At 41.7% G+C, this 19,849-nt stretch overlaps 1 protein-coding gene across 1 annotated transcript in view; it reads right to left on the minus strand.

The window, feature by feature from the left end:
- Positions 1 to 2,010: 2,010 nt before the first annotated feature.
- Positions 2,011 to 19,849, minus strand: part of spata20 (spermatogenesis associated 20) — a 45,437-nt gene continuing 27,598 nt past the window's right edge. The window contains exon 16 of the mRNA XM_083933060.1: positions 2,011 to 3,052. Coding sequence (XP_083789186.1) covers positions 2,864 to 3,052 — 189 coding nt within the window. The 3' untranslated portion in view covers positions 2,011 to 2,863. The remainder of the gene's footprint in view (positions 3,053 to 19,849) is intronic.

Consider the following 19,849-nt stretch of genomic DNA (forward strand, 5'->3'; position numbering starts at 1 on the left):
CCAACATCTTTTCCAAAAATGTAATGTATACAGGCATTTATATTCTAGCTGTTATTTAATTTGCAACTAGGGGTGGCCGGGCCATCTAACCCAAAGTGTGGTATGAAAAAACTGACTTTAAAATCGTGCGATATTCTATTGTTTCATTTATAATCTTATCACATGTATCTGTTTTTCTTCTTGCTGTATGCTCTCATTGGTATTTTGTTCAAGCACTATGTAAGCACTATTGTTTTGCTGTTTGTATGTTGCTATGTATAGTGGTATACAACTTAAGTTATTATTTATCCTCACTGATCTGTGGCACGTAGACTACAGCTTCACAATTAGCGGGCCATCAGTTAGCCGGGGTCGACCACTAATCCCGGCGCTAATTAAAATTTAGCTTGAGCAGTTCATCACAATTAGTGCAGAATGGTAATGAGAGGAGTGATGGAGAGATGGATGGAAAGAGGGAGGGGAGATAACAAATGGTGTGTGTACATTTGTGTAAGTAGAAAATTGAATAAATGAGAAGACAGCGGTTGTTACATGCTAACAGAGCTTTAGTGCAGCAGATAATTTTAAGAAGCCTTGAGTGTGTCTGTCACAAAGATAGAGAGGTCCGAACATGGCTGAAGATGATAGGGTGAGGCACAGGGAGAGGTGGAGATTTTAAAATGCATTAAAAGGAGCCCCAAAGTGTGACTTTTCATAATGTGAAAGGTTAAAGAAAGGGAGCTTGGGACACGATAGAGCTAAAATTGGACGCAGTGATCCCTCCCTCTCTCATATTCCAACCATGTCAACGAAAAAATTAAGTTCCCCCTGCATTCTCAATTACGGTTCGAGGGGAGCTGTTTGAAACACGTGGTTAACATTTGTGAATAGAGACAAAACGACTTGGTTAGGTTTAGGCAACGATCATGACTTGGGTTAAAACAAATCCGTTACTTATGTCGTGTCAAGTACGTGCGTTAATGTTAAGTAACTTGGTGTCACACAGACCTCAAACAGCGGCCTCCTGGGTTGGTCGATCTATCCTTCCATCCTGACCATCTCCCCATCTGAACTTTGAACGCAAACTTTCCTCGTAAAAAAAGTATCATTTGGGACAAAATATGTTTCACGTAATTGGGAATGCAGTTTAGTTGTAGGAGAATGTAGTTTTAGTAAACAGGGCTGCACATTCCTCCTCTCTTCCCTGTTGTCTTCTCTTCCTCTCTTGTTTTTCAGCCAACTGACAAAATGATTTGCCTCGTTCTTGAGATGACAACCCCTCGCCAGATCTGAAAGAAGGGAAGGGAAGGGGGGATTGCAGAAAAAAGTAGAAAGAGAGCAAAATAGCTCAAAAAGCAAAAGTAAATATGTGCAGGTGTTCTAGGTGTCTTACAGTACGTCGGTGGGTCAGATGGCGATTCATTTCACTTCCTGGGGGTGAGGTGAGGGATATAAGGCTCGTCTCCGCTCGTCTTTTCTTCTCCTTCGCTTTCAGAGCCCGGAGCAGGACCCTCAGAGACAAACTCCCTCACCTCCTTCAACGGCAGTCCATCTGTCTCCTTCTTTTTCTCATACACACACATGCATATACACACATACACACACACTCCCTTATGCACCATCGTTATACAGCACATGGTCACACAGAGTTTACATTACCTTCATCCAGCCTGCTGGGGGAATAGATGATGAAAATAACACACAACAGTGAGTTTCTCTCTGTATGATGAATATTTATAGTACAAAAGAAGAGAAAGGCAGACTGCTTTCACTCTGTTCCTGTAGTTTGCCCATCTTGGGCTGAGAGAAAGAACGCATCATAAAAATGTAACAAACACATCCGACATCTCTTGACATTTATTCAAGTATTCCTAAAGTCTGGGGGGAAAAAAATGAATCTTGAATCAAACAACTTTTTTAAGTGTTTGAGAGATCCCTCTTATAAAGCCTCATTTCAACAGCTGTGCACCCAGGCAATAAAAACTACAAACAAAAAACAAGCATCCATTCCAAAAATGAAATGGACACTGCTTATAAGGGAAATATCTTTATTGTTCAGGGTTGTGCGTTTACATGCTGCATGTTGTTGTTGTTGTTGTCTAAACCTTGATAAAAGCCATGAGATACGTCTCTGCTGCAGTGGAGAAGAATCCTCTCATGTTGAATCCAAGATAACGGGGGTGAGAGCAGATGGCAAATGGAGGGCCGTAAGAGAGCAGCTCCTTCACTGTGACGTTACTAAAAATGAAATCGAATGCACGCACAAGAACCTTTTGAAATGTATGCACATGGATACATGCAGACCTGCAAACCAACTCAAGCAAATACACACAGGCATACAGGTCTCCACCATCAGATCCATGTGACATGAACGTGGCTGTTGAAACACAGGGCTAGGAGAGCACAACAGGACGCATTAGTTTCTCTGCAAAATATTGCCAGTCCAATTCATCCAAGTCACGTCGCGCCACAACATTTTGTAAAAGTCATACATATTTCCAGTAGGCTGCCACTGCTGCTGTGCGTATTTCTTTATAAGGATATATAGATACCTGAATTTCAATATGGCTCCAGTGGTCCCCAGTCTCTGAAGTCTGCTAAAACACTTGAGTTGATATTTGAGGTAATACTCTAGCTGGCTGGTGTTGCTGATAAAGCATAGGCTGGAGTTACAGGTTTGAAATGAAGGATGGAGGCCCCAGTCACTTCATTGTACAGTTACTATTCCTAGCTATGAGTGTATTGACTTTTAAAGCATTGGCATTCTCATATGGCAAAGTCAGACTCACTAGAGCAAAAACAGCAGAAATAAGCTAGGCTAAGCACAGTGCAGTCTATGAAGATTACAGCCCTCCTATTAAATCTTAAGTCAAATCTTCAGTCGTCAGTCTGCCTGTATCTCTGCGGCCCCATCCAGCAGTAGCCTGCGTAGTTCCTGGGGGTCAGTGACAGGAAGAGAACAGGTAAAATCCTGGCAAACGTAGGCTGTGGCAACACCACCCTTCTGGGACATGGAGGAGAGAACGGGCAGACGCTGGCACAGGAAACCATCCCCGTCAATGTGCATCAAAACCTGCCAGAGAGAGAAGGAGGGGAGAGGAGAAAGAAATGCATGAAAAGGGGGTCAGTTTCATATGTCAGAAATGTCCTATTTCGAAGTGGCCTCTAGCTCACTGAAAGAGAGCAATTACTGCATATAGACTCAGTCCTTGGCAGCGGCCAGGATTCAAACCTGACCTGTGGCCCTGCATGCTCCTATTAGCATTGGATAGCTAAAATTGTTAGCGTTAGTTTGTTGGCTAAAATGCTTTAGCCGGTGTTCTGTGTGTTTAGCCACCAGTGTTGCCAGTTAAGCTAGCAAGCCACACAGTCCTCTCAATTGCTGCACACCTGTACACACACACACACGTGTACACACACACACACACACACACACACACACACACACACACACACAAGGTCCCTGTCCATTATAATATTACCACTAGAAATATTTTATGGAGCACCCATTTTTCCTTCGAGCATCTCAGCTAGGGATGTAACCCTGTGTTGAAAGTAATCACTTTCTATTTTTCATCAATACAATTATGTAATGTTGTGTGCAAATAAACATAAGCATTCAGACAAACCAAAATATCCCTCCTAAAAATAACAATCAATCTCAGGTCAGTGGCTGCTATGGTCTGCCCACAATTGAAGACAATACACTGTGTAGATGGATATGCGGTTCACGTGTCCTGCCTGCAGCAGAAGTGGTTCCCAAATAGACCTCAACTCCACTGCTCTCCCAGTGTTGCCCAAAAAAAAACAGAATATGTGAAACTATTGGCAAATATGTGGCTCAAAGTGACAAAATAAGCAATGATGTGTGTGTGTGTGTGTGTGTGTGTGTGTGTGTGTGTGTGTGTGTGTGTGTGTGTGTGTGTGTGTGTGTGTGTGTGTGTGTGTGTGTGTGTGTGTGTGTGTGTGTGTGTGTGTGTGTGTGTGTGTGTGTGTGTGTGTGTGTGTGTGCTGGTGTTCTTGGATAGGCAGCAGAGCGAAGTTAAAGAGGGCTGCCCTGTCCGTCCCTGAGGCAGCTTCCTGTCAAACACGTGTCATTTCCTTCTTGGCCCGGCAACACCCCTGGTTCACAACAGAGCGATAAATGACAACGTAAACAACGAGCACAGGCAGAAGTGATCAAAAGAGGGAGACGAGGAGGAGACAGAATGACAGAATGTGGAGAGAGGTGAAGTTCTGTCAGAGAAGACTGACATGTAGTCAGCGTGTGGCAGTCTGAAGGTCAATCAGAATGTATTAAAGGGCGCACAAATACTGATGTCCGTGGGCTTGATTGATCGTCAGAGTTTGACGCAAGGGAGGAAATGTCCATCATTTCAACACACCTGGCAGTATTTTAAAGCTATATGCAAATAACTGTATTGACACTCCAAATAATTCAGACACTGGATCACATCCCTAAAAAAGTGCTTTGATCTGCCAGTGCGATGAACATGCTTGCCTATATCAGTGATTGTTGGAGGCAGGTCCATCAGTGTTTTTTTTAACTAAAGAGAAACAGGTGAATTTAACAGAAACAGTGAAATTTCTGCTTGTAAGATGACATTCCATTGAAGGATTCATTTTATAGTAGTGGGGGTAAGATGGATTTGCCAATTTAGTATTTGGTATATCAGTGATTAAAGGGATGATCGATGATTGTTTTTTACTACGTCGATATTAAAGTAATAATCCATATGATTTTCATCTATTTAATTGTCTATTAAGTTACTATCTTTCAAAGAGTGAGTTAAAACAATGTTGATTGATCATATGACCCACTTATGAAAGCACTTATACTTGCCTTTTTGCTGACATTGACTAACGTCACTGTAGTAAGTCACTATCCCCGTCCACAGCAGCTTCTGTGTAGGTACTCCTCTCTGCTTCTTCAAACCGGTGGCGTGCTAACCGTCATCTACTGCGGCTAACACAGTGACTATCGATAAGTACAGTAGGTCATACAACCCCACTTCAAAAAAGCCGAACCACCCCTTAAAAGGGGTCTAGAGAGTCAGGTACCAGAGCCACATTGCCTTCATTTTGGCGCCCCTGTTAACAGGTCACAGCAGCCACACAGTCCACATGAACTGCTGCGGCTCATCTAGAGATCCAGGGCCTATTTTTTCCACATGAAAACGATATGTTGATATTAATATTAATTCCAGCAACTTTACACCTCTCACTTTAGACTTAGCATCTACATCTGTAGAATATTTCAGACATGAAAAAATATAAATAATTCATCTTCCCTATTTCTGTCTTTTCTCTAGCGTTTCTATAGACAGTCGAATCCCTTCATTTGTTAACATAAAGCTTTTCTTCTATTAAAGGCAAACTCAAAGTAGAACGATGTCAGTGTGGACACCACACACGTGTGAGTTGCCGCAGTTCACCAAGGTAGCTGTCAGCCTCAGGTAAAGGTAGGCGGTGTGGCCTGGGCCTAATTCTGCTTGCTTCTACCTTCATCCTGAGTCTATCCTTGGCTATTAAACAACATTGTCCATTAGAGCAGACACTCCCCCTCTGTCCCCTGTAAGACTGCCAGCCAGTATTTATCAAGGCCATCACGCAGAACTGTTTGCATTCTCTCCATCCTGTCTCAATGAGACCTCATGCTCTCATTCAACAGCTGCCTCAATGCGCCCCAAGTGCTCCACTCAGCCATTTAGATACCCATTTGTGCTGGTAGCCACCTGCACGTCTAATGCCAAGAAACTATCAACTGGTTACGCTTCCCGTCTCCTGCCAATGAAGAGCGTCTCCAAAGGGGTGAGGTATTTCTGTTCCCATTACAAAATGAGATGCCTGGAAAATAAAATTCCTCCTGAGGGGGCGATGAAGTGATGCTGCCTTTTCTTATCTTACCCTCTACAGTGATGCTGGAACACCTGCCAGACTGCTAAGAGCTTAAAATAATCTCAAACACAGAAAACTATGGATGCACACAGATTGTTGTAGAGGGTTGAAAACGTTTTAAAGGCTTTAACACACATTCTCGCGCACACACACACACACACACACACACACACACACACACACACACACACACACACACACACACACACACACACACACACACACACACACACACACACACACACACACACACACACACACACACACACACACACACACACACACACACACACACACACACACACACACACACACACACACACACACACACACACACAGGGGAAGACTGGTAAGGAGCGCAATGGAATGTGGTCATAGCCGTGTGACCGTTGCTATGGAGACAGGAGACGGATTTCCCTGCCAAGACGAACCTTTTCCTCTCTGTCCAGACTCTTCTTTTTGCTTGTCAGCTTCATGCAACCCCTCTCTGAGCCCAGAACACATCCAACCCCGCGCCCTTAACTGAAAGGTCACGCTGTAGTCGTTCTGTGTCACAACAACTCTATCTGCACACACCCTGGGGACTGGACAGGAACTGCGTGTGTGCAAGAGTAATGTAAAAAGAGAGCAACAGAGAGAGACAGGGAGACATATTATGTGTGATTGCACATATACAAGGCTTGTGAATCTGATGAAGTGAATGCCATGTGTGGGGTCTTGTATTCTGAGTACTGCAAAATGTGTGTGTGTGTGTGTGTGTGTGATGCTGTAGCAGACAGCACAGTTGGCTACACATGAGAGTGCAGTCAAACTCCCACAGGGTTAATCCCTTCATACACTGGGCAACCCTGAAACAAACACACAAACGCACAACTCCCACCCGTTAAATGTCCCTACACTGACAGCTCCCTCCCACTCTTCCTCTCTCGTTCTGCCAAAGCAGTCGGGCTCAGACGGTTTCAAAGAACCACTATCGGAGGTAGAGCCAAAACACACTTTTGAGAGACACTGTCATAACTTAGAAAGAGTGATGACGGTGGCTGTGAATAGCATGTGCAGCCAAGCATGAAAAGATTTACTTACCCCATCACACCACTCTGCATTGACACACACACACACACACACACACACACACACACACACACACACACACACACACACACACACACACACACACACACACACACACACACACACACACACACACACACACACACACACACACACACACACACACACACACACACACACACACACACACACACACACACACACACACACACACACACACACACACACACACACACACACACACACACACACACACACACACACACACACACACACACACACACACACACACACACATCATTATAACCTGGCATCTGGATCCACCGACAAAGACTTCACCCATCAGCTTCATTTACTCCATTGAATATTCATCAGGAAGAGAAAGACAAAAAGGAGGTGAAATGAGAGCACACTGCCCCCACATATTTTATGACACGCGCCAAAAATAAAACTTTTTTTCAGAATCTTTAAAAAGGTTCATTATTAAACTATGCTTGATTATCTATTCTTTATTCAAATTAGTGTTACTTTCTACAATTGGTTATGTATAATGTGTAATAATGTTAATTAGTTTTAAATAAAGTTGCTTGTTTAAAACAGAACTCTGAGCTCCTTTGCAGAGTCACATTGGTGCAAAATGAGTGCAAAACCCACACATAGCTCATATCGGTAATAAATTGTGTTTATTTTATTTCTTAAAATGAGAGGGAAAGGCTGAATGCTAAGCAAGTGATGTTTCAGTGGCGCTGCACAAAGCTCAATGCTAAAGAGGGAAACACTGCAGGTTTTCAACCATCTGACGCAAGTCATCTGATCAACGTTCATCATGTACCGTCTGTGCTTAAGTGACACAGATCCTGTTGAAAAACAGCAGTTAACGCTAGTGCTAGCTTACATTAGTTTTGTTAGCAAGGTGAAACCGAATGCTGATCGTGGCATTTTAATATAATCAATATGTTACATTTCACTTAAAGTTGGATTGTCATTGTCTGCGGTTAGGTGTAGTTTACCTTTTGGGGCGAAGTGTGGCCAGATAATACAGTATAGCCAATCCGTAACAGAGTCCTGTGATACTTGTGACATGTTGACCTACGTTTACAAAGAATTTATTCCCGCTTGAAATGCATACACACGCCTCTCGGGCGCGGAAAAATTCAGTTATTACAATGATTGGCACTTCACCGCTGCTTGATGTGTTTTCGGTTCTAACTTCAAACTCACCGACACACGCCTCCCTCTCTTTTTCTCACCCCTCTCACTTTCCCACCGCACTTTGCTATAGCCGCTGTCAGCGGACACTCATATGGCTGTTCTCATAGGGAATGAAATGAACCCCTCCGCTCGTTATCAAAGCTGTGTGTTTGTGGGCTGCAGTCACTCAGTGTTTTTATGCTTATAAGCTTAGGCAGCGGTAAAATGGCAAGGAAAACCCTACCTTCATGCACAGTTTAGAAAAAACTGCTATGTTTTGTATTGTTACTGTTTTGCCCTTTGTCTAGCCCAGTCTGTGATAAATGTCAAAATTCCTTCTAATATGCAATTTTACTTTCAATGAGACCTAATGAATGAATTACCACACAGACACACAGATACGTCTCCCGCCCTAAGCGAGAGTGAGTGGGCGAGCCCGTTCCAGTGGTGTGTTCTGTCCTTTGTCACGCTGAGCATCAGTTTTCAGCTGATGACAGTCTCTACAGGACCCTCTCCACTAAATCACCAGTGTCTGCGGTGAGATGTGAGGACGCCTTGGTGTCTGAGCAGAATTAACAGCCCTCCCCTCCATCAGGCTCTGACACCTATGACATACTGCATCAGCTTATGTTGCATTTACGATGAAGGGAATTCATATTTGCTACAGTCATAAAAGTCAAGCCAAGTTAAAAATGTTAAGATCAGATCAGACATATGAGTGTTATGAGGAAAATGTGGACAATGAAGAATATACCCGTAGATAAACAGTATATATATTTTCTTGTGCACTTGCTACAAAGAAAATTGATATTTCAGGTCCCTATTTTCCTGGCAACCCAGCCAAAAGTTGACCAATCCAAAAAGGAGTTTGACCCCCCCACACTGTTTAACTCCCAGTGCTGCTACCTAAAATCTTTATTTCTCACCGATGTTTTCAGATTTATAAACATTCAGCAAGTCAATATGTGTCTTAGTTTCTTTGACTGGCATAATGGACCATGGGAAGGTTTGACTGAGTGCAAAACAGATCTCTCAACGGATACATTCCTAAAGCCATCCCCCCTCTGTGTGTTACATGTTAGCAAATAAGATAAATTTAAGTTTTACATTTTTACTGCTGTGATAGTGCCCCCCCTAAATTAGTATCTACTTAAGGCTTAATAATACTTGGAAGTTGGCAAACTTTTTTTTTTCTTTTTCTGCCAGTAAGGACAATAGAAGGAGTATAGGTAGCTACTGTAACTGGAATCAAAATAGGTCACTTTAGCCATGTATCTGCAAAGACGCGGACAGCTGAGACAGTATTGCATCAGCTCTTTTTAAATGTGCGTACAAATATGTGAATGGAAACATGGCTATTGGTATTGACTGTAATGTTTTAACACTTGATCACTTTTTCATCAAGATAACGTCTTCTAAAATATCCTGTAAATGGAAATGAATGGACTGAAGATACTTACTGACAAAGACCTAGTTAGGGTTGCGCTGCTAAAAAGAGTCCTCATGACCCCTGACAGCAGCAAGCGACCGTCTGCATGTGTGAGATTAAAGACTGCTGGACACCATGAGAGGTGTTTCATTAGCTCTCAGTCACACAGAGGGTAAGAATCGGAATTAAGATCTAAAAAAAAAAACCTGCTTCGTTTCCGACCCATCACAGGAAGCTGTAAACTCAAGCAGGTGTAGAGAAATTGAGTCTTATGTCCTGTGTGAAAGTATTCACGGCTGGAACATGAAGGCTGTTACATAAGCACTGTGGAGGAAGTCATCTGTGCAATAGCCCACATCTCATTTCATGCTACAGTAATGTATATGTACAGTGACATATGTTGTCTTTTAATGACAGTACGGCGATCCAGTAAATAAATGGTGCTTCATGTGTAGTGGGAGGGAAAAAATAACTGAGGTGTGAGAAGAAGAGAGAGGTGGAGGAGGTAAAGACCGTTTGATAAGATGTAGAGAAAGTGAGAGTTGTGCTTCAGTATCTGACCAGCTTGCCAAAGTAATAAAAAAACATTTTATTCATATTATGTCATGTTCAATTAAATTTCATCGGAGACACTGATTGGTTAATAGTTTTGCCTCCTAATGGCTCACCAGATTGAGATGAGGGATCAAGTGAGGAAGATGAAGAGGATTTGGCTTAGCTTAGAGATTTCCATTATTCAGGTTTATTGAAAAGGAGGACAAGGAATTTGCCTCTGTGTTTGGTGCTTACAATAAACATTAATACAAAAAAAGCATAATTAGTGACTTCTTATAGCGAAGGCACATTCCCCAGCTTTGCTCAGCTGTGTTTTACCTTCAAACTAAAACAACCTAACCTCTTCAGGTAGTTTCAAATGTGGCATTTCCTACACACCTTGTTTTCCCCTATCCATCTATCTATCTATGATGTCTGGAGGCGCGGTAAGAAATAAAATTGTGTTAACTTTGTGCAAAATGTAAACTTATACAATGCAAAATAGTTCATAGGGCACAATGGACAGGGAACAGTGAATCTGGACCAAGATACACCTGGATATGACCGACACTGGTGACAGATGTTCCGAGATTAATCTCACTCGTGTTCGGATCATGTCCGAGCCTGTTGGAGTATAGTGGAAGTTTTATTTCAGAAAAATCTCAGTGATATTAGAACAATAGAACCCTCCCTGCAGATTTCCATTTGTGGGATACCTGAAGCTGGCAAAAATATACTTGTATAACAAGCAAATGCATTCTCATTTAGTTCTGTAATAGCCCGCCAGAGAATACTCTTACTATGGAAGAATCTGTTGCCCCCCATCACCTATTTTATGGCTGCTTGAAACAATGTCTTTTTTGGAGTTGACTTCTCTCGTGACTCCCCTTTTGTCTCGCTCCCTCTCAAATAAAACAATGCTTAAACTAAACTTCGTCGATTGTTTTGACCCCCACTACATCCCTGGTTATATCAGAGGAAAACATTTACAGCTTTTAAAGATAAAGCGAGAGCGTCAGAGTGAGGAAAACACGCGGGCATCTGCAGCTGTGCATGTGTGAATGCGTGCGCACAGACATCTTATCTGGTAAGCATGGGGTTTTATTTACCGAGCTGAGATGTGGATAAGCGTGGAGCGTTAACGCGACTGCGGCAGACGTACAGACAAGATACAACCACGGGGAGAGGATTATATCTCCGGCAACACCATTAAAGCTGTCCACTCTCTGCTGGATCCTGAGTGTACAAACACCACCCCCATAGCTTTATGGATGGACTGGAATGTGATGGAATTACTAGATGGAGGGATGATGGGCAAAAAAAAAAATCACTTAATGGAGTGATAAGTAACATTTCAGATTAACAAGTCTGGGAAGAATGGAATGAGATAAAAGTTTGCGAAAGCATTAGGATGGGCACAATAAGCGAGTGAAAGCAGTAGAGAGAGAGGATGAATGCATTACAATCTGCCTGGAAAGCACTTCCTCTGTTACAAGAACCATCTGGGACCTTTCCCACAGCTGTCAATCAACTTGGGTTCTGCTCTCTGACTGGTTATCGGGCTTAGCAGGTCTTTTGCAGAGAACAGGAGAATCAATTCCGAGAACATAATGCTACAGATGGACAAACACACACACATGCAGGCTTTGATGAGAGAACAGAGGGATTGCGATGGAGGGGAGAAAGGAGTAGAGGTGTAACAAGGCAACAGCTTGAAGTGAGAGAGGTCACGGGTCATTGAGGAGGACTGTGAGACTGCCTAGCTCTAATCCTCCTCTGCAGTGTTGTTACCAGTGCTAGTTAGCCTCTGGCTAGGCTATGGATCTCCTTCCTTCCCTCCCTCGGCTTGCCCTCGCCGTCACCCTGCTTACTCTTCTCCATGTCTCTGAGGTCTTGTTAGGGATTCACAGCCATTTCCTCCCACAGATGCATTCAGAAAGGATGCACTCTACTATTAAAGGCCATACTGCTCCCTTCCTTCTCCTCTATGCCACTCGGTCCTGCTCTCTTTCTCCTCTCTGGGGAGTGTGATCAGGAAAGACATAGAGGAGCATGGAAGCAGGAATAAACGGGGAACTTACTACACACAGTTATATTCCTCTGAGAATTCTTCCATCTCGTTTCTTAAATCCTACAAAATCCCTGTAATACCTTCTGCCCCATGCATCTCTCACTAACACAAGCATCTTGTGGACCTCCTCAACACGCACCACAGACACCTTTCCCAATCACGTCAACTCAATTTCCTTACTTAAGTGCATTCCAGAGAGAGAGAGAGAGAGAGAGAGGGAAAGGGAGAGACACAGCAAAGAAAACTGTTCTCTGTGACTGTCTGACTTTAAATTGTGCAACAAGGACAAGAACACTTTCCTTGGATAGTTTTTGGGGACAAAAGCAGAAGCAGTGCTGAAAAGAGACATTCAGGTTTACAACAAAGGGAATTCACAATGAGAATTATAGTCCTTGTAAAACATTATTCATAACTCATAACAGACCACACACGTACATCTTGCACTGACAGGAATTCATACTTTTAAACGATGCTTCTGCCAAGATGCCTTGTTGCTTTATTACCAGAACAACCTTGAGAACACAGAGAGCCGTTTCCTATTAATGTAAATCACCATGCTTTATGCTGGATGATTTCCATTGAGTGTACGTGTATGTGTTCCATAGTGTAAGTGTATGTGTTCCATAAAGCAACGGCAGGGAAAAAGAGAAGGGGATAACTAGACATAAATCTTGGAGGGGTTTTGAGAATATGTTACTTTTCAGGATTGGTATGATTTTTGTGGTTGTTCATTCAACTTATAATACAAAATACAAATAACTTCAAGTTTTTTTTGACAAAAGCTGCATGGGATTATGATGAAGCGGGCATGCATGTGTGTAAATGGAAGACTTAATGTTATTTTGCTGCCTTCCTGACAAGCTAGCATAACAAACTGTCTTTTTTTTTTTTTTATGTTTTTGAATCCACACAGTATCAACACACATAATATTGAGATACTCAAGGGGAGCGATATTTTCTTACACCCTTTGTCTTTCCCCAGTGACTTACCACTACATCGAATTCCATTCTCAAATGTAACACCTTATTCTTTAGGTATTTATTGGTTAGTTTTTCAAATATGAAACAGTTGCCAAATTTGCCCTGAACGAAATCCACAGCACAGCACTTATTCAAAGCTGGTTCACCTGTTATATCTTATCCAAAACAGTGGCGGAGAACAGCATATTGTTAAGAGTGGGGTTTTCATTAAAGCTACATTATGACTAAACTGTGACTGGATGCCAAATTAATCACTTGAGGCCAAATTGCCTCCTAAGTTACCGTATGACCAGTGGCTAACAAGCAATGTCAAATTTGCAGTGCTCACTCCACAGAAAACTCACCAGGGCTACATTACATCACTTCCAGCTAGCTTCATGGAGCACAATACATGTGTTTTAACCAAATATTCACTGGACTAGCTCAGGTAAAAACACAGAATATGTCAGCATGTTTAGCATGCAGTTCACTGCCAAGCCCGTTTGTAACCGTTACCAGCAACGTTATCGAGCCTGGTGAAGGCTGGTAAGGGCTTACTACTGAAAAGTGAAAGGTGTAAAAGGGATTTTCCATACATATTTACTTTACTTACAACTGTAAAAGGACTAATTTATTGTTGTTTAGCATTATTTCTAGCTGCTGAATAAATGAAAAACTGATATATTGTGCCACTGTGTTTCCCTTTCATACACTATTTCACACTTCCATACGGGGGAGACAGAGCGCACACATGCAGAGACATAGAATGACAATGCCAGAAAGATCAGAACACACACATACACACAAACAGACATACACACACCCTGAGAAGTGTAGGGAAGGGAGGGGAGAGAAAGTCCCTGAACAATAATTACTAGAAAGACTGCATCTCTAGTTGTGTTCCGACTCCCCTCCCCTCGCAGTTTCAGAGCTTCTAAAATTAACAAATATCAATCTAACTCTAATCAAACTATATTTCTGCCTAATAGAAAAATTAACAACAATTTATTGCAGCAATTTCAATTATGAGCGATGTTTCAGTATGACTGCTAGGGCCGTAATTGATTTCAACAAGCAAAACAGAAAGTGCAGCAGGAGCTCTGAGTGCTTGGGTGGATTGAAATAGTAAATAAATTAATCAAGGAGAAGATCTCAGCCTGTGTGTGTTTGGATTAGAATGAGTTGAGCTCTGAGCACCTCATTCAGCACACTTGGAGCACACCGGCCTTGAACCAGGAAAACAGGAGAGGGGTAATTGGATTTAAATTAGACATGTTCCGTGCTCATAGCTGCCTAATGTAACGTGGTGCACAATCGCCTCTTACTTCTACCTCTTCCCTTTATCTCATTTAACATCCATCGTTCTCTTTCCACCTTAGCACTTACATGATTCACCCTTTTGACTCCATCATACATTTTATCTTTCTCATTTTCTACCACTAATTGGTTTTCTTCCAATTAATCTTAGCCATTATCTGTGTATTTCTGTTGGCTGCTCTTAGGGCATCAGTTAGCACCTTTTTTTGATTACTACCAGAAATGAATTGTGCTTTAAGTATATTTGATAACTAACTTGATCTATAATCTGATGTAATTTACCTTGGTGACATGACTTCTTCAAACAGCCTGGTTTTTCCACAGGCTATATAAGAGAGATGGACGTAACTTCCAAAAAGAGGTCAATGAGAAAATGAGCAAACTTCTCACGTGATTTATTACCCCAGTAAACATTTTCCTAATGATTTTATGATCCCAATCGCTTTAAGTCTTCTTTAATACAGCATGATGTTAATCAAGTAAATTGTGGTCCCATTTAGAGAAAAAAGATGACAAAGCAGGTTTTGCTTCAGGGTGGGGCTACCTTGTGATTGACAGGTCGAAGGACAGGATCGAGTTTTAGTAATGCATAACTGCGGCGCTGTGCACATGAGAAATTCACTTGTTTTTGGGTGGTGTCTCACTTCAAAAAGAAGTTGTACTCCATAAGAATGGAGCTATGTTGTTTCGAGCGGCATCTTTGGCAATAAGACCTAATTGCAGGCGAGCCTGTTCTTTCACAGCCCTCCATCTTGTCACGTTCATGATCACTATGTGTGTTGACTATTTATTTTTTATGCTCTTTCGTAAACTTTATTGAAACACATTCACCCCCTACTTCCAGTCTGTCCCCTATATGTTCCACTCTTAAATCCATACACACACACATTTTCCTATTACACTTCTGTCCTTACTACAAGCCTGACTCAGAAGTTGAGGTTCCCGATTTCCAGTTACAAGTGAACGCAGCATTATTGTTAGTGACGATCTGGGCCGACAGACCACCCATTGTCAGCACTAACATGGCGGCGTATTTACATCTAAACCAGGATTGTGGCCACAAATGCTTATATTGGAATGTACTGCAAAAAGGCAAGTAGAAGTGCTTTCATTAGTGATCATGTGATCAATCACCATTGTTTTAACTCCCTCTTTGATAGATAGTAACTTAAAAGACAATTGAATAGATGTAAATCTTACGGCTTACAATAAGTTCATTTTTACATTTTTGTCACCTAAAAATGTCTTGTTCAGCGTTCGGTTGCACCAAAACTAACATTAGCTAGCTGGCGCTAGTGTTAGCTGGTAACTTAAGGTAAACTGACAATTTTCAACTAGCTCTGTACGGACAGTACATGCAGATGAATGGTGCCAGCTTCCAAAGCTCCCTGCTTACTGGTAATAGTCCGCCAAATGAGAGTCATTTAGTTTAAAATGATCAGTTTCCCTTTATATAATGGAAACAGCACCGGCTTAGAGCTCAGCTCTGCCCTCCCGTCAAATATGGTCACTTCCAGCTATAAATAATCAAGATAGTGACAACCAAAATGACAAACTTGAGTCCATAAACCAATGGGTGATGTCACAGTACTTCCACCTCTTTTATATGGTCCGTGGTTTTGTCTAACAAACAGTCAAAAACGCAGGATCAAAAGTTTACAATAGCAAAGCTTGAACCAGCAAATGTTTGGTATTTTTGTCACAAAAGCTTAACTATGCACAACAAACCTATCCCATGTGATTAACCAGACAGTAACAAGGCCCAGTATGTGACTGATCAAGGTTTGGTGTGATGGGATAGGTTTGCATTGCTGTAACTACTTTTGTATTTACATATATTTATGTATGTATGTATATTATTTAGTGGCACAAATATGTACGTATATGTATGTTTATTTTTATATATATATATATACACATATATATACATATACGTATACGTATACACATATATATATACATATACATATATACATATATATATACACATATACATATATATATATATATACACATATATATATATATATTTATATAATAATGCACCAAGTTGGAGGTTTCCTTGTACAATTTACAGCCTTATTTCTCTGATAAATTCTTTCATATTGAAGCTAAATTGGTATTGCAACTGAAATACCCCTAAGCGAATCGATATTGAATTGAATCAAAGCAAAAGTAGGACTGAATTGGGGCCCCTTGGGTGGGACTGACTGCCTACAGTTGTATTAGCATTACTTCAGAGGCCAAAGAATATGGTTTAGCAAAAAGTAACTAAATCAATTATCAAACTTAGAGGCTTAACTTCCTGGTGTTTCTTTGTTTTTGGTGTGACTTAGGCATATGCTCGTGGACATCCTTTATTAAAAAAGTGTGTGCAACTGCTGGTGTGTTTGTGAGAGTTTCACAGCTGCTGCAGGCAGCGGTGCTATTCCTCTGGGAATGTGGTATATCATACTCGGGAAAGAGCATGTGTGTTAAGGCTGGATCATCACATCTCAGCCCAGCCAAGATAGTTGCAACTGCCACTAATGGCCAGCTGTTCCCACTACATCTGGACACGCACGCACGCACGCACGCACGCACGCACGCACGCACGCACGCTTCTCGGCCTCATTTACACCTCCTCATCTCCCCCTCAATCTCAGGTTCAATGAAGGCTCATTAGAAGAAAATCTGGCTCTGTCTTGTCAACCTGACAAACCTGTCAAAAATATTCTTTATTTGAGGGGGGGCTTCTACACGCACACACGCAGTACAGCTGAAGTCTGCTTTTTCCATCATTTTCTCATTTAGCATCTTATTTGCCCCCATGGTAAAGACCAGTGATTTCTCTGGTCACCATCATCTGTTCTCTCATCCTTCACTGTATGAGACTTTTATACCTCGATTACTCTTGTATCCTCAGCTCTACCATTTCTGCACTCATTAGCAGATACAGGCCAACACCCTCAATTAGGCTGAAGCCTCATTAAATACAATAGCTATCTGGATTATGTTAGACTGAAGAAGACCTATACAAATGCAATGGCGTTGACCCCCGAATACTCACAATACTATTGTAAATGCAGGTTTAACAAGTGCCAAAAAAGTTCAATTTAAAGGAGACCTATTATGCTTTTCATTATTTTCGGATTTTCATATTAAACGTGGCCAAAGAGTCAAACAATTAAGGAAAATGTATGCAAAAGTAATCCTTAGTGGAATCGTTGATTTCAGATTGTCCTGAACACTCAGTTCCTGTTTTTTCTTCTCTTGGCTCAAGTCGACATCAACCTGTGCCGGATTTCAATACGTGGTCATCTGCTCCAGGCATACTACTGCAGTGTTTACATTTTACATACATTGCTACATGAAGCTACATGCTAACTCCAGGGAAAATTGTAATCTGAGTTGCTGATGTTAATTTCTCCGCAATTTTAGATCACATGCCTACTGGATTATGTTATTTCTTTTTAGTCTTTAGTTTAGACGCCTTTATTTGGTGATCTTTATCTGTTAAAGTCAGTTCCTGGCTGACTGAGATGGCAATGCAGACCAATCAGAGTGTACCAGGCTTTTTTGGGAGGGGGGCTTAAAGAGTCAGTCGTTTAAACTGAGCATCTCAGGGTACTTCCACACGATTGAAAATAATCTTTTTTTCTCCCCCTGTCGTTGATAAAAAGTCTCATCTCAAGAATATCTGTGTCCACATGAAACCATTAAAAAACGGGTGAAAACACTGTAATACACATGCCTGGCCTATATGTGGCGCTAACTCTGCCACAGAAATACACCAGCAAAGAAGAAAATTAAACAGAGCATAAGCATAAAGCTCCTAAAGAGGTCTTGGGGTTAAAGGTCGGGTCGAGAAGTGGGGTGATGACATCATCGCTTCACAATTTAGGCAGATTCGCTGTCCACACGACCACGCAATGACAGATTTTCTTTTTTTTATCTACTCTGGGACCTGGTTTCAGGCCTCCATGTGTATGATCGGCCAAGACTTGCAGTTACAGAAAAACCCGTCTTCTTGTGGATGGCCTCTCAGACAGAGGGTGAGTACAGGTGCAGCAGCCATAAGCAGTATGAGGAAAATCGTGCCTTTTAAACATTAAAGCATGTAAACATGTAAACTAGAAGAAGTAGTCGTTTTTTAAAAAACAAATCATAATCAGCGAGCTGTCATATAAAAGCATATTAGTTTAACAACAAAATAAACCTACCTTGCCATACTGAAAAACTTGAGACCCTTTCCAACTAAAACCACTTTTGATATTTTTTAAAACTGACAACTACGACAGCCCACCATCCTAGAATCCCATGTGATTAACTTGACAGTAACACGGCCCAGCATGTGAGTGGTCCAGGCTGGGTGTGATAATACACGACATTCATCGCTCTTAATAATAGATTTATCCTGATGGCTCGTTCTTGGTCTCTATCCCTCTGCAGGGATCTGGAATGGCCTGATGTTACTGCAGCCACTGCTTACTGCACAACTCATCTATATTTCAATAGGGTTTGTTGAGTGTGTGTGTGTGTGTGTGTGTGTGTGTGTGTGTGTATGTGTGTGTGTGTGTGTGTATATGTGTGTGTGTGTGTGTGTGTGTGTGTGTGTGTGTGTGTGTGTGTGTGTGTGTGTGTGTGTGTGTGTGTGTGTGTGTGTGTGTGTGTGTGTGTGTGTGTGTGTGTGTGTGCGTTAGAGAGAGAGTGAGAGCGAGAGAGAAAGGGAGAGAGATAATTAGAAAGGGAAAGAGAGACTGACTGTGTCAGTGAACAATCACTGCTTTAATTTACTGATCTTATTTTGTTTTTTGGCCAGGTCGAATAAACAGAAGTCAGTGAGCAGCAGTCTGACACAATCACAACATTGAGGCTGTTTGTGTGTTTTGTTTTGTTAATAGTCAATCAGTATGTAAAAGCTGAATTTAACCAATCTGCACGAAAGTGGCAAGAGGAGAAAACATTGAACATTGTTGAATGTAGTTTACTTTGGATGGACCTTTCATCCTCAGCCCTCACTTCATAAATACTAGAAAAGTGCTCTCAGTAGAGTGCAGATCTCCTGCTGGTGCGTCTCCCTCTACTTTATTTTGGTTTAAGGAGATGTGAACTCTGGGTGAAAGTCATGAGTTTGTGTTCTTTTAGGGCTCTTTTTTCTTTTTTATCTGAAGAGGAAGAGGAAAGGGGGAGAGAGAGGTGATGACCTGTAGCAAGGAGCTGCAGGTCGTGTTTGAACCCGTGCTGCTGCCATAATAGCTCGAAAGTGGCAGCAAAGCTAACATGAGCAGATTTATTTACATGGTATTGTGCCTCACTTTAGTGGATCAAAAAGATTTGAGTATGGAATTAATCTGCAGGTGCTATTCAAATAATTTTTCTGATATTTGTCCGTTGTGCAGGTGTTCGTTTTTCAAATT

Source organism: Echiichthys vipera, assembly GCF_963691815.1.
Source record: "Echiichthys vipera genome assembly, chromosome: 18".
In the NCBI taxonomy this organism is placed as follows: Eukaryota; Metazoa; Chordata; class Actinopteri; order Perciformes; family Trachinidae; genus Echiichthys; species Echiichthys vipera.